Raw genomic sequence first — 26,115 nt, forward strand, 5'->3', positions numbered from 1 at the left:
AAATTTATCCCCAGCTTTCAGACTTCTTCTTGTTTAAATAATTGAACAATTTGAAGAAATAATTGATCAAGCTGTTCAGAGCAATGGAATAATTTTTCCCGTCCTCACATTTCACTCTTTTAAAATGTGCTTTACTTTTTGACAATTGCCAGAGCTTCTCCTTGTGAGGCCGAACTTCAGGAATTAATGGAACAAATTGACATCATGGTAAGCAACAAAAAATTGGACTGGGAAAGGAAAATGCGGGCTTTGGAGACACGTTTAGATCTTCGGGATCAAGAGTTGGCAAATGCACAAACTTGTTTGGATCAGAAAGGTCAAGAGGTACTGAATATATGTGTTAATAACATGTTAATTCCTCAGACTGTTATAAGTAATATTTATTCCCTCAGAATATGTTTTTCATTATGTATCCTTTTTATCAGGCATCAGCAGTAGCATTTATTGCTAACAATTCTGTCATAGCATGCTGAATGTGTTCTATCAAATAAGTGACAATCAGAACCTAAACCCATCCAAATTTGCTGATGCAGACAAACATAAAATGTCAGTGCCGTCTAGAAAAGTAAATAGACATTCAGTATATATGTGAAATAAATATCGTTTGCGAGCAAAGATGTCAGTGCTTTTGCAGCTGTAGAAACAAAGTAGTTGTCCAAACTGTGTCTTTGGACATGGCCGAGTTCAAGAGCCTTTTCTAATCTACTAGAAGAATATTTCCTGAGAGAAGTGAAATGCCAAGACACAATTGCAGGACAAGGGAGAAAAGTGTTTGGTGAAGGGGGTGTATGTGTATATCTGGGCACCCTCTTAAGAGGGGTGCTTCCCAGCCCCTGTAAGGCTGCTTACAGTCCTGTTGGTGGTTGTAGAGTATCTGAGTGCTCTGGGGCCTCTGGAGGAGTTCAGGAAAACCATACACTTTACCTAATGTGGACTTTTGTGTCTGTGAATTTTTCTTTTGGGTGAGGCATAAGAGAAGGTGTTTACATTAATCCTATACTAAAACATCATCAGTCAACTTGTTCATCAGGCATTTCTCTACCTTTATTGGCCTCTCAATAGAACTTAGTTTTTAGGGGCGCCTGGGTGGCTCAGACGGTTAGGCATCCGACTTCAGCTCAGGTGACAATCTCACGGTTTTGGGTTTGAGCCCTGCATCCGGCTCTGTGCTGACAGCTCAGAGCCTGGAGCCTGCTTCGGATTCTGTCTCCCTCTCTCTCTGCCCCTCCCCCACTCACGCTCTGTCTCCCTCCATCTCTCAAAAATGAATAAACGTTAAAAAAAAAAGAAGAAAAAAGAACTTAGTTTTTCACATAGTTAACGGAGTTCTTGTTTGGTACAGTTAACTTAGTTATTGACACCTGGTTTCCCTCCGTAGTAAAGGCCGGCCATCAGACCTGGAATATGCAAGGGACTGTTTTCTTACTTTCATATCTGTGATGACACCAACGTGTCATCACAGCAGGTGCCTCTCCTGCTTTTTAAGCAGACAATTTCTGTCAGCCAAACCTCTAAGGACTCCTCTTAGATATTATTCCTTTCTTTCTTATAAAAATGTGATCATTGCTCCATGGTCCCACCAAAGCAGAGCTCACTGAAGGCAGTGGAGACAAAAATAAAAGCTGAGGTGTATCCGTAGAGGTTCTGCCTGGGTATGATGACATAGCCTCCTGAAAAGATAATGCAAAGTAAATTCTAAACCTTAATTTAAAGTGTGATGGTGATAAGGATCTTTTGTCAAACATCCATACTGTACTGTCCGAATGTGTGCCCAACGGAATAGTGCTAGCAATGTTTGGTTTTGTGACTTTAATTATTAATAGCTATTTTAAGAACTGTAGTACAAATATTTACTCTGGTTTTGGCACAGCAGTTTTATTTAAATTGTACTCCTTTTTTGCACATTTTCTGATTTTTGTCAGGCAAAATTTAGAAGAATCAAAATTAAATGTTTTTCTTGATGCAGGTGGGGTTACTTAGACAGAAATTGGACAGTCTGGAAAAATGTAACTTAGCAATGACTCAGAATTATGAAGGACAACTACAAACCCTGAAAGCTCAAGTAAGGAAAACTATTGTAATTTAATATCATATAATAATTTAACACATTTTGATATATGTTTTAACATATAAAATTATATTAGTTACTTTTTTATAAGTTGTAATAATTTTATTTAAATGGACTATTTTTAATACAAGTATAATTCTTATATTTTAACTACAGGTTATATGTTTGACCCTGTCTTTCATTGTGTTATTAGATTGCCTTTTTTATTGGACTCTCAGCCCTTTATCCCTTTAACTGTTAGTAGCATAGTGCAAGACTGATACCTTTCTATGATATGATAATAATTGGCTATGTGAACAAAAGAATAATTTTGCTATTATTAAATAGATAATTGAAAGGATAAAACTGGTCTTTATAACTTGCTAGTGGTGGAACTGTTGCATAAATGATAGGTCTTCTGCATTGGGATGCTAATTTCTTTCTTATTTATCCCTGTGTCACCTCACTGTGAAGGCAAGCAAAAAGTCTTCTCTCCCTTAGCACAGAAAACATAGGGCAGTAATCACCTGTCATCTCAGGTCTGGTAGATGCCATGTCTTGCTTTAAATGAATCAGTGGGAAATACTGTTTGATTAAGAAATTTTTGAAGTGCAAAGATTTCATAAGTGATAATATAATCAAATGAGCCTAAAGTAGTTAATTCTTTATTACATAGCTTCTTATGGAGGTCATCAGCCATTAAGACTGGAATATGAAACATGATGCCATTTAATAAGTACACTATAATCTTAGACTAGCTCCAAAGTCTAGACATTTTGCCTGCAATTTACATAGCGGCCACTAGATGGTAGCTTGAATTATGAAACTAAATGGTTTTTCCTTGCTAAGACTCTAAGCAATCAACCAACCTTCTTTTTTGTATAAAGATAAAGCTTTAAAATAGCAATATATATATTAAATCACTATAGTTCAATATAAATGGAGAGTCCACGATCTAAAATAAGTTTGAAAAAAATACAGTAATTGAGATACAAGTGAAGATATCTCTAAATTATATTTAGTTGGTTCAGTCACTGCTTACCAAATCTTTAATGTCTGAGTTTTTTCACATCTGTTATTAAAAAGTTTTGAGACTTGCTTACAGGTGCTGAGCAGTTATTTAACATATGACTCCTTCCTATTTGATGCTTTGCAGTTTTATTCTATGACTTGGCTGCTGGCTAACCAACAAATATCCCTATGGCGGTTTCACAAAAATTTGTTCTGTGGAATGCTAGTATGAGAGTTTAGGAAATGCTGTTTACTTCCTCTCTGCTCTTGGACATTCACAGTGCATATTCAACAAACCAATTTAGACTTTTTCATCCATCATTTTTCAAAACATATTTGACCACAGAATGCTTTTTATTTTTCAAGCTAAAACCTACTTTACTATAGTACAGTCTTACAGTGTAAACACCGAAAACAGGTGTCTCAGAGAATACATTTTGGAAACACTACATTGTTGTTGAGAGAGCAGCCATCTGCTCCACTGCAGTTTAATGCTTCTCTTTTCTTCTCGTGTTAAAAGAAAGTTAAGAAGAGCATTAGGGAAGAAGAGCAAAAGAGAAGGAAAGAGGGAAGGGAAAAAGAGAGAAAAAGGAAAGTACTATGTACTTAAATTGGTTTGCATAATGGCTAGTAATATGTCATGTTTTTAACCAGAAAACGGTATCTCGTGGCAAACATGATGTGGTTGCTGCTAGCTCACTCTACTGATTTCTTCTTTGATATTCCTGGTTTATTTACAATTGCATTTTACTAAAATATTTTAAAGATATACTTTACCACACTGTTCCTTGAATAAGTCAACTCTGCCAAAACTTTCTCATAGAAATTGCTTCCTTTGTAAAAAGAGGTTATTTTCTTTTCCTTCTAACCATAATGAAACTATGATTAAATTGCGTATATATTTGAGATTTTCACTTCTGGAAAGCTGGAGTTGATTCTTTTAGACCCTGCTAAATAAAACTAGAAAGTCTGGACATTATTTATAAAATCACATAAGATTCTGAGAAGTGGAGAAAAGAGGCAGGCCAACTAGGACGTCGGTACCCAAAGAGCAACATAGTGGTGAGTTCCCTGGGATTTCTTTTTGCCCCTTGTATCCCAGTCTGGGTGACAGAGACGCTGACAACCCAGACACTACAAGGGGCACAAACAGATAGAAAGAATCCCAAGGAATATCTGCTCTCTACAGCAGACCTGGGAAAGGCAGCCTACCAAGATTACACACTTTTAGAAAATAACTGCTCTACTCCAGCCCAACACCACAGAAAAAGACTTCAGCTCCAAACCACCCCACTAGCACAGACTGAGTAGACAGCCTTGGATTCTACCCTCACCAGCCTTTAAGGAGGTATCCCCGGCTCCCCAGCCTGGGTGGTGTTAGAGAAGACTTGAGTGGAGAGCCAGGACTTTTGTCACCACTAGGTGTTAACAAGGCCCTCCCCAACCCATGGTGTTAGTGGAGGCCATGTGGAGAGTCTGGACTAGTATGCCCATTTGATGGTGATGAGGAACTCCCCCCTGGGGATATGAAGGAAAGCCTAATTAGGAGTCAGGATATTCACTGCCTCTCAGTGGTAATGAGGCTGCTCACCCTCACTACAGTTTCAGTGAAGGCCATGTGAGAAGCAGTAACAAGGCACCTGTGCCCCTCTAGTCAGGGTGGTACAGTGAAGACTAGTGGGGATCCTCAACTCCCACTCTCACTCCGCAGTGGTAAGGAATGCCTCCCTCAGGTTACCAGCTGAGGCCAAGATCTAGACTCCCACCACCCAAGGCAGTGACGAGGCAGTGTCCCACTTTCCCTGCCAGAATGCCGTCAGAAAAGGATGGCTGAAATACAGTCCCTAAAGAACATCTAGTGTCTCATAACACAATACCCAAAATGTCCAAGTTTCAATAAAAAAAAAAATCACTCATCACACCTAGAACCAAAAAGATCTCAACTTGAATGAAAAAAGACAACCAAGAGAAGCCAACACTGAGTTAATACAGATGTTAGAATTATCTGACAAGGATTTTAAAGAAGCCGTTATAAAAGTTCATCAGAGGGCAATTACAAACATACTTGAAACAAATGAAAGTTTTAGCAAAGAAAAACTGTAAAGAATAACCAGTTAGAAATTTTGTCTCTGAAAAATACAATAACCAAACTAAAAAATGTCAATGGATGGGCTCAAAAGTAGAATGGAGAGGATGGAGGAAATAGTCAGTGCACTTGAAGATAGCAAAATAGAAATTACTGGATCTGAAAAACAGAGAGAAAATAGACTAAAAAAAAAAGAAACTTAGGGACATGTAGTACTATAACAAAAGATTGGAAATTTGTGCCATCAGAGTCCCAGAAGGAGAAGAGGGCAGGATTGAAAAAGTATTCAAAGAAGTAATGGCTGAAAACTTGGCAAAATATGTAAACCTACAGATTCAAGAATCTGGATGAAACTCAAACAGGATGAACACAAAGAAATCTACACCAAGACACATCATAGGCAAAGTTCTGAAAACTAAAAGACAAAGAAAAAAATCTCGGAAGCAGCAAGAGAGAAATAACACCTTACCTACAGGGACGAATCAAGTCAGATAACAGACTTCTCATCAGAAACTATGGAGGCCAGAGGAAGGTGGAATATTTTTCAGTTGCTGAAGCAACATAAATGTCAACCCAGAATTTTCTATGTCCAGAGAAAATATCCTTAGGAATGAAAGGAAAATCAAGTCCTTCTTGAATGAAGGACAGCTATGAGAATTTGTCACAGTAAACGTACCTCCAAAGAATGGCGAAAGAAAGTTCATTTAGCAGTAAGGAAATGATGAGGAAAGCATCTTGAGATATTAGGAAAGAAGAAAAACCAATGGGAAGAATTAAGAAATGGGTAAACATACTGCTTTTCTTCTCTTGAGTTTTCTAAATTGTTTGGCAGCTAAAGCCAAAATTATAACAGTGTCTAATGTGGTTCTTAATGTATGTTGAGGAAATACTTAAGAGAATAATGCTCTAAATGGGTCAGGTCAAAGGGACATAAAGAAAAGTAAGACTTCTGCATTTCATTTGGGCTGGTAAAATGTTGACGCCAGTAGACTGTAGTGAGTTATGTAAATATAATACCTAGAGCAACAACTGAGAAAACTATTCAACAGATGCATTCAAAAACACTATAGATAAACCAAAATGGAATTCTAAGTAATTCTCAGATAACCCTGAAGAAGACAGAAAGGCTAAAATAGAGAGACCAAAAAACTGGAAAACAGAAGGAAAAAAACCACCAACAACAAAAAAGTAAGGCTTAAGCTCTGATAGATCATAATTACATTAAATGGAAATTGCCTAAATACATCAGTTAGAAGATGGAGATTGACAGAGTAAATTAAGAAAGTATAACCCAACTATATGTCCTGCTCCAGAAACTGACTTCAGATATACCTATGTAGGTCAGTTGAAAGTAAAATGGTAGAAAAAAATACCATGCAAATATTAATCAAAAGAAAGCAGAAACAGTGCCAAGATAATTCAGTGGAGAAAGAATAGTCTCTTCAACAAACAGTAAAGGGACAACTGAATACCCACATGTAAAAGAACTAAGTAAGACCTAGATATAGACAAAAATTAGCTCAAAATGGATCAAAGACCTAAATGTAAAAACTAAATCAATAAAACTCTTAGAAAAAAAATAGGAGTAGATCTTCATGACTTTGGATTAGGCAATGGTTTCTTAGATTTGGCACCAAGAGTACAAGAAAAGTTAGATGAATTTGACTTCACCAAAATTAAAAAAACCTTTGTCCTTCAAAGGATGCCTTCAAGAAAGTGAAAAGATGACTCACAAAGTGGAAGAAAATATTTACAAATCATATATCTGATAAGGGACTAGTATCCAGAACTAAAAAATAACTCATACTAGTCAATAATAAAAAGTAAATGACATGATTTTAAAATGGGCAAAGATATGTCTATTGATGAATAGACATCTTTCCAAAGAAGGTATACAAGTGCCAATAATCACATGAAAAAATGCTCAATATCATGAGTCATTAAGGAAATGCAGATCAACTCATGAGATACCTATTTGCACTGACGAGAATAGCTATAATCAAAAAGAGGGACAATAACAAATGTCAGCAAGGATATGGAGAAATTAGAACCCCATACATTGCCAGTCGTAATGGAAAATGGCACAGTCACTTTGGAAAAACAGTTTGGCAGTGCCTTAAAAAATTAAACCCAGAGTTTCCATATGATCCAGCAGTTCTACTCCTGGTTGTATACCCAAGAGAAATAAATATATATATGCACACAAAAACTTGTACCCAAATGTTCACAGCAGCATTCTTTGTAATATACAAAAAGTAGAAAGAACCTAAATGTCCTTCAGTAGATGAATGGATAAGTGAAATGTGGCATATCCATGCAATGGAATACTATTCAGCCATAAAATAAATGAAGTATTGGTCCATGTTACAACCTTGATGAACCTTGAAAGCATTATGCTAAGGGAAAGAAGCCAGGCACAAAAGGCCACATAACGTGTGATTCCATTAATATGCAATGATCAGAATAGGCAAATATAAAGAAACAGAAAGTAGGTTAGTAGTTTCCAGGGCCTGGGGACAGGAGGAAATGTGTAATCATTCTAATATTATGGGGTTTCTTTTTGAGGTACTAATTACATTAGTAATATGATGGTTGTACAACTTTGTAAATATACTAAAAACCAATTAATTTTATATTTTAAAGGGTGAACTTTATGGTAGGTGGATGATATCTCAATTTAAAAAATTATGTGAGAAAGAAAAAGAAAGCAAATGTGACTATATTAATATCAGATAAAGTAGACACAATTGTTCCTAGCTTTATTTGTGACATCCCACAACTGGAAACATCCAAAATGTCTCAATATGTAAATGGTCCAGCAAATGCTAGTTCCATCCATAGCATGGAATAACACTGAGCAATAAAAAGGCATGAATTATTGATACACACGTGTATCTCCAAGGCATTATGCTGACTGAAAAAAGCCAATCTCAAAAAGTCATATACTGTTTGATTCCATTTTATAATATTCTCAAATGACAAAATTCTAGAGATAGAAACAAATTAGTGCTTGCCAAAGGGTTAAGAGTGGGAAGACGAGCGCCACTGAAAAGGCAGGAAGGTCTTTGTGCTGATGGAATGGTTCTGTATCTCGATCAAAGTTGTGGTCACACAAATCTACCCGTGTGATAAGATGGCTTAAAACTATACACATATATTGTACCAATGTCAGTTTCCTGGGTTTACTATTGTACCATAGTTCAACAAGATGTCGATATTGGAAGAACCCAGAACCTCTCTTCAAAATCTTTGCAACTTCCTGTGAATCTTTAATTGTTTCAAAATTTAAAGCAAAACCAAAAAACTCTTATAAACAGTTATATAGAAATTTCTTCACTTTATGGACCATGCTGCTTTTAATCTATTATTTGAAGGTATAACAAGAAACAGAAAAAATAGTACAGAGTCTAAGTTTTTCTTCCTTATTGGTACGAAAAAGATGATATCAATTTGATACTTAAATTTATATAAACTGTCATCGATAAGTAGTTTGTGCTGTTTGTATCTTTTAAATTAAGTATTCAATTTTCTTTAATAAAGTATACACTTGTTATCTTATACATGGGGTTACTGAAATTAAAATTGTCAACACAAGATGGCACTAAGTAAAAGAAAAAACTTGGTTTTTAAAATTTGTGAGCTTTACTACACAAATTAAAACAGAACTAAATAAAACATTTATGAAGTGAATCATTTAACTGTGCAGTTCATCAGGTCCCAGATTTACATGAAAACTGAATTGTGTTCAGTTTCAATAATTAGTTTTAATAACTGGTTCTGTCTTCACTAATCAGAACATTCAAGCATTACCGCATTTTCTAATCATGACTTAAATTTTCAAAGACATGCCCAAGAAAGAACTCCAGTGAAATCAAGTTAGAAGCACCAGTAATGGTAAAACGTGAGCATTTTCTATTATATACAGTTTTCCAAACTGACGAATAGCTTTGAGAAACTGAGACTACACCAGATGAAACAAAGTAAAGTTCGGAGAAAAGAATTACTGCACCCCAGAGAAGAAATACCCTTTGAACTGAGCAATCTGAACCAGAAATTAGAGGTGAGCTGTATGTATTTCCTTAGTTTCCTCACGCATCGGAAGGATTGATTGCTGTTGTTGTGGGCTGTTTGTCTCTGGTGTACACAATGGCATGTACGGCCGTGGTAACAAACACCATTACAAATCAGCTTCTCATTGAATATATTTTCTTAGCGCACCTTCCCTCTAGGCACTTAGCGAATTAAAACATCACTTTGATTTATGCATCTTTTATACAGATCAGCATTTTTGGAGAGCCAAAAAAAAAAAAAAAAAAAGAGTTCAAAGAAACTGCAGATGTTGAGTGAAATTGAAGGACATCCCTGGGGTCAGTTAAATGGAATAGCTAATAAATCTTTTAATGGCTATTTAACTATTAGGTACTTAAATCCCAATGAAGCCTCCTAACAGTTTTCAGAACAGTGCTCGAAGCTTCAGGGGTATTTTTCTTAAAAGAGGTGGCGCCACTCCAAAATAGCCCTCCGTCCCTAAAATGGCTTACTGTGTCATGAATGCACTTATTTTTATCCCCTTAACTTCCCAACTTTGGAAAAAAACAAACCAGCTATTTTTCTTCCCTAATGCTCTTGAGGGTTTCTGCTAGAGGTCATGTAACAGACAGGTTCTACCATAAATTCCTCTTCTCTAACCTTAGCCTAGTTCCCAGTGCTCCTCCATTATTGTGTGTTAATTGGCCTCAAGTTGACCCTTATCAAGTTAGCCCACTCTGTTTCTTCCTTTATTCTCAAGCCCTAAACCCCAGCACCACCACCCTGATCTCCAGCCAATGATCTCCCTTTCTTCCACTTCACTGGTAGATAATGGTTGGTACCCCCCAGTCACCCAGGTGAATACCCAAGAATCTTTGATCTGTTCCTTTCTCTTACTCCCCATATTTGAGCCCAGCTTTGCCCCTTTCCCTGGTCTAATGCTTCTTATCTCCTTCCTCTTTGTCTAATTATCATTGTCCTTTTCATTTGCATCATTTTATTCTGCAATTAACAATCCTTCTCAAACTTTCCCTTCAAAATGTCTTTAAAAGAAAAAAAAATCTAAAATCACAGCCCTAAAACCAGCCTATTGCAACAACTTTGCTGGAAGGCTTGCGTTTTAGCTTTTAAATTACTGTAGATTTTACATTCTGCTGAATAATGTACCGGGTTTTTTTTTTAAGAACAAAATTACTACCATCATGATGTAAAATTGATTCTACAGGAAGTTGCGCCATGTGTAACCACCTGCTGACGGTGGTGTGACCAGACTGTCTTCAGAAAGATCCTGGTTTCATAAAAGATGCCCAAAGATGTGCCCTGTAATATATATGCTTTCCCTAAAAATGCAGAGATCAAGTCACTGGTTAGCCTTCTGGTTGACTTTTTATGGGATTTTATGGGAGAACCACATTCATATAAATTGTTCATACAAAAAAAAAAGCCTGAAATTAATATGAAGTACTTTGTGTGAACACTTTTACATTTAGGGAACTAAATTTTTACATAAAATATATTTCATGAATTTATAGATGAAATTAGTAGCAAAATATGACCTGATATGTTTGTACTCTGTAGGTAGTTTAATCTGTGTAATTATGGAAACATTTCATGTACCTGTTTTTACTTGGAGTCGTATGAAAAATTAATATGTAAGAGATGGACTGTTCCAGTTTTAGTCTACATCCAAGCATGTTTTTCCTTTGGGACAAATATTATTCACTGGTCTAGTAAGAGAAATAGCATGTTGTTGTGGAAGAATATGACAGTTTAAAACACTTCTTGACTTCTTGACTGATTGATTCCCAAAGCCATATCCTTTGTGTTAAATTGTGAACATTCATGTTCCATGAATATACTACTTGAGCAAAAACTTGAAGAAATGAGCATGTTGTGTCAAGCTAGTTTCATGTCTTCCTCAGGTTAGCTCAGTTGGCACTGGCATTTATTTGCCCTGTGACCTTTAGGCAAGTTGTTAGCCTCACAGGGATTTCATTTTTTTCACCAATAAATAGGGTTAAAAATACCTTATAGGTGACATTATGGTTATGGGAGAAACACACACACACACACACACACACACACACACGTATACATATGTGTGTGTGTGTGTGTGTGTGTGTGTGTGTGTATTTAAATGCACACTGAAGCATTTAGGGGTGAAAATACATGAGGTCTGGAAGTTGGCTTAAAATACTCAACAAAAAAGTGTGGAGAGAGAGAGGCAAAATAAAGATGGTCAGGTTGATGGTAGTCAAACTGGGTGAAGGGTGCATGGGAGTTTTTTTTTAATCTTTACTTTTATGCAAGTATGAAAATTTTCATACTAAAAAGCTAAAGTCATCTTACAAGTGAAGGTTTGTAGAGTCCCTGACATATAACAATCACTAACGAAATGTTAGTTCCATCTTCCAGTATTTAGTAAAGGATTAAAAACACATATATAATAATGTAGCTTCCCCTAGAAACTCTAATTTTAATGATCTTGACTTACTCGCAACCTTGAAGACCCAGAAAAGTTTTTTCAGCATGGAGAACTTACTCTGGAGGTTTAGGCAAGTTCTACAGACCCTCTGGAACCTGGTAGGACACCTCCAATCTCTACAAAAATCCTCATAAAGCTCTCTAGGTCTCTCTGTGGTCCCATAACTACTGGATATATCGTGCCAGCTTGCTAGTCTTGAAACCAATACATCTAGAAGATCAAGAAAGCCAGGACTGTTATGAGCACATGCTGATATGTCTGTGACACATATTTCTAGCTTATTTGGCCTTATTCTTGAGCTCATTTCTACCTGTTGTAGAACTTGTAAAGAACTAAGATTAATGCTCCTGCCTCCTCTTAAAGCATGCTGGGAAATACTTATTTTCAAGATTGAGGTTGTTGGGTGGGTAATGCTGAATATTAGCATATCTGAAAGGTAAGAACAGTGTAAGTCAACCTTGCCCACATTTTGACAAAGTCACTAAATCAGTCTAAGCCCCACCCCATAAAAACAAACAACCAACCAAAACCGAGGATACAGGTTTGGTGACAAGAATTAGAAGCTATGTCTAGTAATAAATCCAAGATGAGTGATTTAATACTTTTTTGTTTCTTTGTTTTCCTAATGGGGAAAAAGAATGGGTATAGTTTTTTAGAATGAAAATGTACAAATGAAAGAAGCCTTGCTCATTGTGCTTTTAAGTGAATAATTCTCCTCAATTTATGTTTGTACCTCCACTTTTTTAAAAGGAATTTAGAGCAAAGTCAAGAGAATGGGACAAGCAAGAGATACTGTATCAGACTCATCTGGTTTCTTTAGATGCTCAACAAAAATTATTATCTGAGAAGTGTAATCAATTTCAGGTACATTATCTAATACTATCCTCTAACTTAGAAAAAAATTAGAGGTTAACTATTGCTATCTTCATAATCTTACTACAGAGAGAAATGCCAACCACAGGAAAATAACCAGAACAGGTCTAATACTGGGTAAAGTCACAAGTGCATGAACATTTTTAATGGTGAATTTAGTCCACGTGTCTCAAAGGATGGTACTTTTTAAAGTGTCCATTGTCATCATGTCATTAAATAACATATGTTTTTGCATGTCTATGGGCAAGTCGCTTAGAAAGTCTGAGATTGCTTGGTCTCTGACCTCAAGAATCTTACAACTTAGAGGTAGAACACACATACATATTTACAGCAAGTGAATGGGAAACCCTTTTAGAGTTCAGAGGAGAAAGGGGGATATTGGGGCTGAGATAGTGAGCAAATATCCTACAGCAGGGGTTAGACTGGGGCTGGACCTTGAAGAAGATGTACAGTATTTTGAGAATATGTTTGGGGTGGTGGAAATAACAGCAAAATCACCGAAGCAAGAGAGCAAAAGGCAAATTCTGGGTACAGAAAATGAGCCAACTGGTTGGGAGTCTGTATGGAAGGTGGGGAAGGTAGGAGATGGTAAGGCTGGTGAGTTGGATGCAGGTTATAATAAGCCTTAAAGTCTCATCTAAGGAATTTGGAATTTTTTATCAAAGCCAGTGAGAAACTATGGTTTTTGTTTGATTTGGGTTTTGTTTCTTATTTTTCATTCTTTAAGTTACTTGAATTATATGTTTATTATGTTCTCTGAGTTTAACAATACAAAATAATGTAAAATTAATAGCTTCATCTTCTACCCCGTTCTTATCCGTTTAATACAAACACTTAATAGGTGTTTTTCTTTCCATACTTTTTCTTTTGTTTGTACAAACATGTAAAATGTGGATTTGGGAGAAATTATATATTTTTCCTTTTTAAAATTTTGTGGTTTTACTTAATAATAATTATCTTTCCGTATGGATACTCTCTCAAGTCATTACTTAGTTCTGCATAATATTTGATAGTATATGGTTTACATTACCATATATATATCATAGTATATAGTAGATATACCATAATTCTTTCAATCATCTCCTTACTGATGAACATTCAGGTTGTTTCTAGTTTTTTGCTATTATAATATTATAACAAACATCCTCTGATAGACATCTTTAAATGCTAGTACTTTTCTTTTGTTAGATTAAAAATCCTAGAAATTATTCTTGAGCCACAGAGTATTATGTTCATTCAGATTTTTAAATGAATACTAGCATATTACCTCCCAAAAGATTATAGTAATGTACAATTCATGAGCAGTCTATGGGAGTACCCATACTTTCACCAACATGGAATGTTAGCAGTCTTTTTGTTTTTTCCCAACTCGGACTGATAGTAGTATTGGCTTGATTTGTTTTGCATTTCTCTGACTACTTACAAGGTTGAGCACCTCTTCATATCCTTCTGAGCCTTTTTCATTTCCTTTTCTGCATATTGCCTATTTACAAACTTTGCCAATTTTCCTTTTGTGTTATTTCGCTTTTTCATATCGATGTATAGAAGTTTCTGTACCTTAAGAGTTATTAACGCTTGTTACTTGTGTTGACTGCTTTTTCCTACAATCCAACTGCTTTTGTTTAATTGTTTATTTTTCATCATATAGATACTTTCAACTACTGTATAATGACATCCACAATTTTCCTCTTGTAAATATTCTTTCTTGCGTAGTAAGACTTCCCTACCCCAGGCTTCCTACCCTACTCTGCATCTTGGATCTGAGGTTATACAAATGTATTTTCTCTTTATGTCATCCAAAACTGAAGTTTTAGAAAAAACCCAAGACTGAATTACAAAGAGTGAAACTTTATTATAAACATATTTAAAGATTTTTCCTAAATATTTTCTATCATTCTTGAATTTTATTCATGTAAGCTTAAATATGATATTCTCCATTTAATCTACACAGTCTTCGCTTTCTCAGAAACAGGCACAAAGTTACCAAACTCAACTAAATGGTAAAAAACAGTGCATAGAAGACGGCAGCTCAGAAGTTCCTCAGTTGATATGCGAACCGGATCACAGTTGTGAAGCCAGTGAAAGAGATGAGTTCATTATTGAAAAACTAAAATCAGCTGTGAGTGAAATAGCATTAAGCAGGAATAAGTTACAGGATGAAAATCAGAAGCTTTTGCAAGAACTGAAAATGTACCAAAGACAGTGCCAGGTGATTATTTATTTCTCAATTGATCTTGCCCACGAGTTGTATAAATGATGAGTCAACAGGTGTGTGGATTACATAATTTTCTATTACATGTGTAACTTCAATTCATATTTCCTCTAAGTAATTCTCACTTGATGAGTAAATTCAGTAATCCCTTAAATACCCTACCCCACCAGAATGAACTTTGGTTCTGCCGCAGTATAATAATAATGCATTACCAGTACAGTATAACAGTGCTCACTTACAGACCTCTATGCCTAACTAACACTCATGGCCCTTTAGCCTCACGCCACCCTGTGTTCCCACTACTCTCTCTGACCCTGTGCCCCTTTGACTTGCAGGAATCCTGGGTTGGAGACCCAGGAAATTAGTAAGGTTTCAACAATCTAATTACTCCAATAAGAGGCATGGAGGCCCTCCCTGTGATCTATCACTGTTCACTTTACCATAATCATTTACCAAAGAGTAGCCTGGAGTTTTGTTTTGTTTTGTTTTGTTTTGTTTTGTTTTGTTTTGTTTTGTTTTGTTTTGTTTTTTAGGTAACCTCCACATTGGCAGATGGGATTGCTGATTTTTCCAAGAATTAATTTTCTTCTTAACCCAACAATCTTGTCTTTCGTTCTCTTTCTTTCCTTCCTTCCTTCCTTCCTTCCTTCCTTCTTTCTTTCTTTCTTTCTTTCTTTCTTTCTTTCTTTCTTTCTTTCTTTCTTTCTTTCTTTCTTTCTCTCTTTTGCTCTTCTGCATCACTAAGGTTATCCAGCATTCATAAATTGGTCATTACCAATTTCTTTACTAAATGTATATTTCTTATTCATGGATATCCCAGTTACTTGACACATTCTATGGTTTTATCTACCACCTACAAGCATTCAGCCTTTTCTACCAATTCTCCCAAGTCAGCTGGCCCATTGTAGTCCCACTTTGTTCCTTTCTCATGCTAAGATATACTTTGGAGGTCACTGTCTGGGCAGACTTCCACTTCTGATCTTCTGCCACTTAAACTCCCAGGGGTTATTTTTTAGTCTTGGGGAAACTCCTCATTCCCCCATCCTGCCACATTGTACATGGGATTAATTCTTTTATTTTAATATGATATTTATTTATTTACCAACTGCTATGAGAGAATTTGCCAAAATTATTTTTACAGATTTTGGTTCACAAAAAAAAAAAAAAAAAGATTTAATTATCCTTGGATCTAGGATCATTATTAAATTTAAACTAATAATCTCCATTTTATATTTTATACAAGAACCACATTTATTAAAAAAAAAAACTACTTGGCAATCAAAAAGAATGAAATCTTGCCATTTGCAACTACGTGGATGGAACTAGAGGGTATTACATTAAGCGAAATTAGTCAGAGAAAGACAAATATATGACTTCACTCATATGAGGACTTTTAAGACACAGAACAGATGAACATAAGGGAAGGGAAGCAAAAATAACATAAAAACAGGGAGGGGGACAAAACATGAGACTTAAATATGGAGAACAAACAGAGGGTTACTGGAGGGGTTGTAGGAGAGGGGATGGGCTTAATGGGTAAGAGGCTTTAAGGAATCTACTCCTGAAATTATTGTCGCGCTATTTGCTAACTAATTTGGATGTAAATTAAAAAAATAAAAATAAAAAATATATATAGGGGAAAAAATAAAATTTAAATAAATAACGAAATGAGAACAAACAAGAATGTATTAAAATGTATCAAATTGTATTTAAGTAATCAAGTTGTTTTGTAATATATAATATGTCTTGTATATGCGTACATAAAACATAAAAAACATAAACATAAAAAAACCCATAAAACATAAAAAAAAAACTAACCGAATTATCCTGGAATATTTTTTACACAAAAAATATGTTACAGCTTTAATGAAAAGATCTTTGAGAAGTAGTTTGTTTCAAAAACTTCAAGATAGCTAACATAAGCTTTCTACTCCCAAAAAAACACTACTTATTTTTGATGCATTTGGGGGAAAAATGCTGAAAATAATGCTTTTATTTAGATTTTTCCCTGTTTTATTTCCAAATTTGACCTGTGTTTCATTCTCTTTAAAGCAACACTAAATAAGAGGAGATCAATTAATTACTATTTGGTAGCTGATTTGAAGGTTTAAAAATCACTGCTTCTCTCAGACCATTCGGCAAAGTTCTAACTAAACAGATGGGCCTTAAACTTGTTTTGCAAAATTTATATTTTACCAAATGGGAATAATTGGAGGTAACTAATCACTTAACCAATGCATATATTTAGAATGAAGTTTCTCTTCTCTTTTTGCAAAACTGTCATATGACAATGCTCCACATCTTGCACATGAATTTAAAAAGGCAACCATTTCAGTTTGAATTATTGTCACTTATTGTATATAAAATTCTGTTTAGTTTACAGCATATTTTAATGCCAGATGCATCTGAATTTTTTTCTCACTTGTCTTGCCACAACTTTGAAATGTGTCAGTATACATACTAATTCCGTTGCATAGAATTATTTACTAGGCTGTACTACACTCACATTTTAAAAATGAACAACATTTCCTATTGGAGGTTAATGACAAAAAGAAATTGTCCTGCATTTTTCTAATATCTGTGCCAAAAAAATTGACCTTTTTTTATTTGTCAGTGTGTCATTATGGGACTAGAGCAGCAATGGCCAGTGGAAATAGAATGCAAGCCACAAATAGAATTTAAGTTTTTCTAGTAACCACATTAAAAGAAGTCATAAGAAATGGGTGAAATTAAAACATAATAATAATTCATTTATATTCATTCAACATATATTCAAAGCATTATCATTGCAACATATAATCAGTGTAAAATTATTGAGCTAATGAGATATTTTACATTTCTTTTCATACTAAGTCTTCAAAATCCGGTGTGTATTTTACACTTACAACATATCTCAACTTGGAAGCCAAGTAGTCACTGGAAATACTTGATCTGTGTTTAGATTTCATAAAATTTACAATTAAAAAAGTAGATTTACAGGGGCACCTGGCTGCCTCAGTCGGTAGAGCATGTGACTCTTGATCTTGAGGTCATTAGCTTGAGCCTTACGTGGAGGATTGAGTTTACTTTTTAAAAAAGCAGATTTACACACCTCAGCTGTTCCAAACAAACTTGAGAGTGTTCTAGTATGTGAATCAAGTACCAAAGAATCATTTTCCTAATTATTTGCATACACATTGACAAATAAATAATTTGACTTTTATGCAAAAGCATGCCAACCACATCTAAGTTAAATAAATTCACTAATTTTGTGTCAACTTGGTATTATTAATGTTGAATTCAAAGGGATATTGCATAAATCAAAGAACAACTCTCAATTTACCAATATCAACAAAACCTCTTTTCTTGTACTTTCCTAGTCAATTTACATAATGCTGTCAATTATAATTAAAATCTTTTGCATATTCATTCATGTTAGAAAAATGTGTCAAATCATTATTATTGATTTGTATTATGAAGAGTTTCAATTTTGACATAAATTCTCTCACCTGTGTAGCGAGATCACAAAGTTTTTTTTTTCCTTAGGGATAGGGAGCCCTTTCCCTAGGGGGGTTAGGGAGTATCTTCAAATATCACTCTTCTAGGTATTATTTTCTAATTAGAGTAAACATTTTACAGACTTTTAGCTAACTCCAGCCCATGGTGACTTTGCATTTCATTGGCCTGGAGTTACAGCCCTTTTATGCTCCCCTGCCCCAAGTGAAGGAAGACCGAGCTGTCTACCCACAGCTCCAAGTTAGATTGCTCCGGAGGCAAATTTGCAAGACAGGGAGCACAGATGGTGCCTACTTCAATTGGGCAAAGTCATGGATGACATTCACGTCAAGTTAATTTGTTTTTCTACTTGCTAATCTATTGTTTCACATTTCTTTTGTTTGTTCCTTTTTGAAATTTTAGCCTCATCTGAAAAATCCACACTGTTTGAAACAGTGACTTTATGCAAACAAGTTTATTAAAGCATCCATTTGAATACATTTTTACTCTTATTTCCAGGTCAGCCAGGAACTTCTGGGGCCAAAGTATTGCAATTAGGTCTTTCACTGAACCCGGGTCTCAAGGTCTCCCAGAAAATAATACAAATTTAAGGCTTAGGTTAAAAAAAAAAGTTTAGCTGGGAACTCATATATCCTATGCTGCCTGTGTAATGATATTTCTAGGCTCTGTGAATTTGGGGGTAAGAATGAATAAGAAAACATATGTCCACACAAAAGCTTGTACATGAAATTTTATAGCATATTATTCATAATAGCCAAAAAGAAGAAATATCAAATGTCTATCAACTGGTGAATTAATAAACAAAATGCAGTATATTCGTGCAATTAAATATTATTTATCAACAAAAAGGAATGAAATACTGATACATGCCATAACATGGATAAACCATAAAAGCATTATGCTGAGTGAGAGAAGCCAGTCACAAAGGCCACGTATTGTATAACCCCATTTGTGTGAAATGTCCAGAAAAGGTAATTCCATAGAGACAGAACATACCATAGCGGTTGCCAGGGGTGATGGGGAGCAAAAATAGAAAGTGACTACTAAAGGGTATTGGGTTTATTTTGGTTGTGATGAAAATGTTCTGGAATTAGCGGTGATGCTTACCCAGCTTTGTGAATATACTAAAACCCACTGAATTGTACATTTTAAATGGGTGAATTTTATGGGATGTGGATTATATTCAAATAAATCTATTAATGATATATACAAAAAATTATTAATAAATGATTTTTTAAAAATATCTGTAGTGTTCTCTGCAGCCTTTATTAGCAGAGGAACCTCCTGCCCTCATAATACCCAACCCTGTCTTTACCAGCAAGCTACAGGTCTATGTCACTTATTTTGCTTGAAACGAATTATTTTTGCATCTTGAATGTTCCAACTGGACTAGTAGACAAAAGACCTGGATTTTTCTTTTCCAAAATCTGCCGCTTGTAAGCTATGTAACTTTGGACCAAGTATGGCCCTCAATTTCCTCATCTACTAAAGTGGCGATGGACTTGATGACCTAGGTCAGGTACACTTAATAAATAATAGTTTCTCTGTAGAAGCAAGTAAAAGAAATCCAGTGATATGGAAGCACTCTGCCATTCCTCGCCCCCAGAGAACAGCCAAGTACTGCTGGAGAAAATCACTCTCAACAGGCCAGGGTCACAGATCTCAAATGAATACGCAACATGGCAGGAATCCCACTCTGTGGCTCCACCCAGCTAATTCTCCCATTCCCATTGCAGGCCATTTCAAACCTTCTCCACTCTTAAAAATCACTCCCATGCCCCCACCTCCCCTTCTCCTTCCAGTGACATTGCCTTTTTTACCTCCCAAGGGAAATAGAAGCCAACAGAGAGCCACTGTCTTCTCTCTCCATATCCAGATGCATATGCTGGTCTGCATTCCATTTTCCTGCCTTCTTTCCTTTTGCTTGACACAACTCTTCCCCTGGTGCTTTGGGACCTACCCTACCTACTTCTCAAGAACCCACACCATTACTGTTAATCCTCCTCTCTTCTGATTGGACCCTTCCCAACAGGTTTTAAATTTGCTCAAGCCTCTTGTCAACAAAATAAGACAGTGGGCTCACAGGATTGCTGGTGTCTCTAGTTGCCAGATAAAGTAGGACTATACTGGGCAATAGGGGAACCATAGACCATGGTTTACAACTCACTCTGTTGGTTATTGTCTTGTTTAAGTTGGTAATTATTTGCATTAATCCGAATTTTACACATTAATCATTTATTCCTACTTTTATGCTTCTCTCAAATTTACATACAATGTGACCATATTTGTGTGATTATTTGATTATTCTTTGTCTTTTCTTTATCACTAGACTGTGAGCTCACTGAGAACAGTCTTGGTATCCTCAGTGTTGAGCACATAATAAGGGCACAGCAAATATTTGTTGAATAAATGAACGAAGGAATGAAATTCTGTAAGACAGAGCCAGCAAATGACTAAAAAAGGACTAAATACCAGTTTATTTGAAATTAAGCTGGTTCATAGATGTTAAATATTTTTAGATATACTATACATCATGGTATCCAGATATGAACATTGAACATTTTTTTTGATGTTTTTATTTAGGCCATGGAAGCAGGACTCTCGGAAGTGAAAAGTGAGTTACAGTCACGTGATGATCTCTTGAGAATTATAGAAATGGAACGATTACAGCTGCACAGGGAATTATTAAAAATAGGAGAGTGCCAAAGTGCTCATGAAAATAAGAAAAGGTATATTCTTTATATTCAGAAGCCTGAGAGAAACTGTTTAAGACATGATGTTTGAAGATTTTAAGAGCTTTAGATTTAAAACTAGAATGAAAAGTCTCTTTGTTTTGTATTTACATGCTGTTATTTGTTGGATAATATTAGATATTAAAAATAAAATCAGTGATTATTTCACCCTCAAAATTAATGTATTTACTTTCCTAGAAAAATGTATTGTATTCTGGTGTATGGATACTTCTGTATCGCAGAACATCAGAAATTTTCTCAGAACTTGTATTTTTCAGGAGACTGTAAAAGCAGTAGTATAGAGCTGATATTTGTATATATTGTTAAATAAGAGTTATTCCATATTTTCAGATGTTTTTATCTTGATTGCCTATAAACCTGTTATTAACTTTTTCACTTGTAAATGCTGTATTTATTTTGGTCTCCATACGCACTCTCCCTTGTCAGTTGCATTAAGAGTTTGTTAGAACAGATTTTTTTTCCTCTTTTAAAATCAGGCAGATATTGTGTATTCCATAACCACAAAGGAAATGGGATTGCTAAGGATTATTAAATATTTACACTTGTGAGTAGAAAGTTTGACTGTTCTATTCGTTGATGTTCTCATTCTCCTTGGAACTTGAATCCTTCTCAAATCTGAAGGCTCATGCAAGACCAGTGATAGGACTTTAAAAATTGACTAACCAAATGGTAAGGGATATTTTCTTGAAAGATGATAACGTTGTTTCAAAGGCAGTAATTATTTCGTTAAAGTTGTGGGACCTGCTCAAATTTTTTTGAGCCCTATGCTATGGCAAATGGCAAATGGCAAATTAAGGTTCCTAAAAATGACCTATTGTGTGTCTCACCAAAGATGGTAGGATGCCTATTCACCAGTCAACATTATAGCATGTTCCACATGCAAGTTATATATTATTATCACCGGTCATTAGGAAATCTATTGGAAAAATATAATATGCAAGGCACTGTTCCAGTGTGGTGAGTTGGTGAGAAATGTCTTTGCACAAAGAATGCATATGCCTAAAAACATAAGAGGTGTCCTAGAAAAGCAAACCTTGCACCCCCTGCCTAGCTCTGGTTTTATGTAAGAGCATGGTAGGTCCTTTCTGTGGGGCTGTCTCACAAGGCCAATGCTGAATTCCAGACATTGCCAACTTTCCTTCAATATAGGATTTAATCTAAGATCTTGCACTTATTTGCATATTTGGCCAATACAAATCTTTTGTCATGCCTAATGCCATTCTCTATTGAAGTTGGTATTTATTTTGATCTTTCATCTTTCTCATTTGGAGGGTATTCCTCAGTTCTAGTATTCTGAGATTTGATGAAAAGATAGATATTTAACTTTTCACAGCTTCCCTTGTATCTTAGACTTTGGGCTGTCTTCTTAGCCTTCCTCTTTCCCATTGAAAATTTCTAATCCTTTGGTTTGTTCTCATATGAATGTGATTCCAGCCTCTTTATTGTTTTGGTTTCTTTTATTTGGACTCTGTTTCCTCTTTACAGTTGTATTAAGGTGAAGCAGCCCAGACTTCTGAGTGCAGATGCACAATAGTTTTATAGAAGTAGCATAGGAATGCTTTTATTCATTTTCAGATCCTTTCTCAATAATGCCAAGATTTTGTTAGCTTTTTCTTTTTTTGAGCTACAGAAGCACCTTGGGCTGATATGTTCTGAGAGTTATTAAAAATAATTCCAACGTTCCTTTTCTACATGACAACTGATAATTCCTTTATCTATTTATATTAGCATTTTATATTAGCATGATTACTGTTTTCTTCTTTGAACTTGTCCACGTTGAAGTTTGATGTTTGTTCCGATCACTCAGTGAAATTTACACAACCATAATGAGGTGTTTCCCCCCGCCCCCCCCCATTCAGATCATCATTCCACTCCCTGAAATTGCTTAGGAAGAATTGAAAAATAGGAAATTTCATTTTTCACCCCTTTCAAATAATAGCAAATGAGAAGAATTTAAGACTGATTCTGAAATAACGTTTAAAGAAAATATTGGATAGAATGCTCACAATAGATGACTGAGTAGGAAACAGAAGGGACTGAAAAATGTGTGCAGTACATTCTAATTGTACGGAAATAGTATCTATATGCCTATGCAGATATGCAGATGTATATATTTATATATTTATAGGTATATTTATAGATATGTATATATTTATACACACATGCCTAGAAAAAAGACCCTCAGTATACACAAAAACGCCAACAATGCTTTTTCCCTAATGATAACGTAATAGCAGTATATACTCTGATATACTCTGTTTTCTACAGTTAACATATGTATTTGATTATCAGAAGAAAAGCAATCCAGTCTAGATACAAGTACCTCAGGGATGTCACTATTAATTTATACCTTTTAAAGATACCTTTATTTTCAATATTTACATTCATTATTTCTCTGTCATTCCTCAGATTTTGTTTTGTTTGTGTGGCTTAAGTTTTTGATTGATGAAACCTTTTAAGAAGTTCTTTGGAAATCTGAAATTGTACTCACTCACACGTGGGTACATTCCTCAGAACACCAGACTTTCCCAGATTAGTCAAGCCATTGAAAGCATGCCACTTTCCGTGCCTGGCTAGTGCAAGTGATTTTTAGTGATTTTTCACTTACCAGCTTCCGAGATGTAGAAGGGAACCTGTTTCTACTTCTCCAGACTTCCTGTGGAAATTGTATCTTCTGTACCAGTTTCTGCTTCTCCCCTCTGGTAGCCACATGTGCTAGCAATTCCATTTTATAAATGAAGCAGCCAAAGAAGAGATGTATTTGAACTTTCTCTGGGCAGGCTGTCAGATTTAGTCACATTGGATCCCTTTTATGGAGTCCCTGCTCCCTTCGGATTCCCCCCGACATAGTTCCTTTCCACAATGTAGAAGCAAGTTAGATGTGTTTCCTTTTCTTAAGGGGTTCCAAAGCCATTTTATTACAGAAAACACTCTTCTTATATAAAAATCTTATCTACATATGCAAAGCCAGTATTCTGCCCATTTTCAACGTATAATTGAAATTCCATATTAATTGCTACCTTTTATTTTTTGTCACTAAAACCATTTGCACTCAGTTAAATATGTGAATACTTATGGGATCTGAATGTATTAGCATTTGCAATTTCTGCAGCTTGAAAATTTTCCAATAAACTAATAATCTCTTTCTGCAACCTACAATCGTCTAAATTAACAATATAATCACCACAGTTTACTCAGCGAAGTTTAATTTTTATTCACTTTAATATGTAGACATGAATCATCTTACTCACCTTCGACTAAAGAACCAGAAAGGAAAAGGAAAGAGTTGTTTTCAGTGATCCTAGATCAGCCAAATCATGAAAAAGAGTTGAACAAGGTATGGAAAATAAGGGGCTTCTGAAGCCTCTGAATGCAGAGGGGGGAAACACTTCCTTCTCATTCCCTTCTTTTTTCCTTCTATAGTTCCCCCAAAGATAATAACCTACCAGCCTGCTAATTCTGACATTCTTCTGTGCGATGCTGTGAAAAATGCAAACCTTCAGTCACCGTCGTGCCTAAAACGTGAAGGGCCTTGTGGCCCCGTGACAGGTAGCTTATGGCGAGAAGAATGAGAGCACAGACTCAGGCATGCAACCATATATTTAGGTGCATGAGCTTGGGGAAGTTGCCTGTGCAAGCTGCTCAGGGTCCGCATTTCTAGCTTGGGGATGGGATAATTAGCACCTCCCTCATAAAATCGCGATAAGGATTAACTGAGCTAATAAGAGCCTCTACTTGGCACTGACCTGTGCCGGGAGCTGTTCTGAGGGCTTAACAAATCTCAATTCATGTATTCCTCACAACCATTTTATAAGGTAGGTGCTAATATTATCTTCCTTTCTCATTTGAGGACCCTAAGGCACAGAGAAGTTAGGTGATTTCCCCCGATGTTACACAGCTGTTAGGCAGCAGAGGTCAGATTGGAACTCAGGCAGTCTGACACCAGAGTCCACGCTCTTCCCTTAAGGTAAAATCCGTTTAAAACTCGCAAGTAAAGTGCTTAGAACAGGGCTCGCCTAGCTCAGAGGGAGCGTCTAGTAAGCGAAGGCTGCTCTTGGTATTGGTTACACCCGCCCTTTGTCACCGAGCACCTAACGTGCCAAGTAGACTGCCAGGAGCTGGGAATACAAGGGTGAATGAGGCCCGGGCGCTGTCCTTGAACACCTTGTGGTTCCCAGCTGCCTACAGAAAGCATATTCTCTTCTCTCCCTAGCAAAATCCAATGGTGGTTTCCTTTCCACGAAGCTTATCATGGCTGCTACCCACGTCTCTGGTCTTTAGGTTTGAGGATCACACCTAATATTCAATATTATATGATCTAAACAATTGGAAAAACCTGAGCGTGGCTTTGAATTATCATCTATCCCAGCACACGAAAGTGAAAATAAGTATTTGGAGAATGAATGAAGGTGAAGGTCTCCCATAATTGTGTAGGTTCATGAATTCAGTGGCTGTTTGTATAAAGTCAACAATCATTTACTGAGCATCTAGCAGGACTCTCGCTATTCTGCTCATTTCTGTAGGAACTACAATGATGTGAAAGGCAAATCCTGTCTCCCAAAGAGTTGACCGTCAGGTAGCTATTAAGTGTAGAAAAGGTGTTATGAATTAACGGTCATTTTCCTTATATTTTTCACATACTCCCATGAAACTGATTTCACTGCTATTTAAAAGTATAACTTTGAAAAACTGTTCTTTACTCGTGTCCCCAGTGAATGCATTATGATACAAAGGTTGATTAAAGCCACCTAAAGTATAGTTACACCATTCTGAACCTCCCACACTCAATAAAACCCTTAGTAATAAGGAATCTACTGACATTGCACAGTTTTGACATGGAAGGAGAGAATGCTAGGCACAAATTCTCTTCATGGGCTCTTGGAGACCTCTAGATAATGCACTGCTGTGCAGAAAAGGTAACAAATGAATTGGGTATAAATAGCTGTAGCTCCCAGGAAGTGTTTGTGGAGAGCATTTTCATTCTCTTGTAATAAAAGCAACAAGAGCCATGTATTATGAATCCTGCAAGTGTCTTATTTCTTTCTCTGTTTTTCAGTGTAGAACTATTTTTGTTTTGTGATAAAATTGACATTTTTAATAAAGCCAAAAGTCATTTAGAGCTCG

General features: G+C 35.8%; 1 protein-coding gene across 12 annotated transcripts in view; it reads left to right on the plus strand.

Moving 5' to 3' along the window:
• DEUP1 (deuterosome assembly protein 1) overlaps positions 1-26,115 on the plus strand; it is an 81,616-nt gene that overhangs the window by 18,580 nt on the left and 36,921 nt on the right. For 10 of the 12 annotated variants that reach the window (XM_053203781.1, XM_053203789.1, XM_027040016.2 and 7 more), the window contains 7 exons: positions 153-324; positions 1,967-2,062; positions 9,070-9,204; positions 12,409-12,522; positions 14,498-14,740; positions 20,822-20,967; positions 24,223-24,328. In XM_053203781.1, the coding sequence (XP_053059756.1) occupies positions 153-324; positions 1,967-2,062; positions 9,070-9,204; positions 12,409-12,522; positions 14,498-14,740; positions 20,822-20,967; positions 24,223-24,328 (1,012 nt within the window). The remainder of the gene's footprint in view (positions 1-152; positions 325-1,966; positions 2,063-9,069; positions 9,205-12,408; positions 12,523-14,497; positions 14,741-20,821; positions 20,968-24,222; positions 24,329-26,115) is intronic. The other 2 variants (XM_053203788.1, XM_053203791.1) reach the window with 2 other exon arrangements.

Source organism: Acinonyx jubatus, chromosome D1, assembly GCF_027475565.1.
Source record: "Acinonyx jubatus isolate Ajub_Pintada_27869175 chromosome D1, VMU_Ajub_asm_v1.0, whole genome shotgun sequence".
Taxonomy (NCBI): Eukaryota; Metazoa; Chordata; class Mammalia; order Carnivora; family Felidae; genus Acinonyx; species Acinonyx jubatus.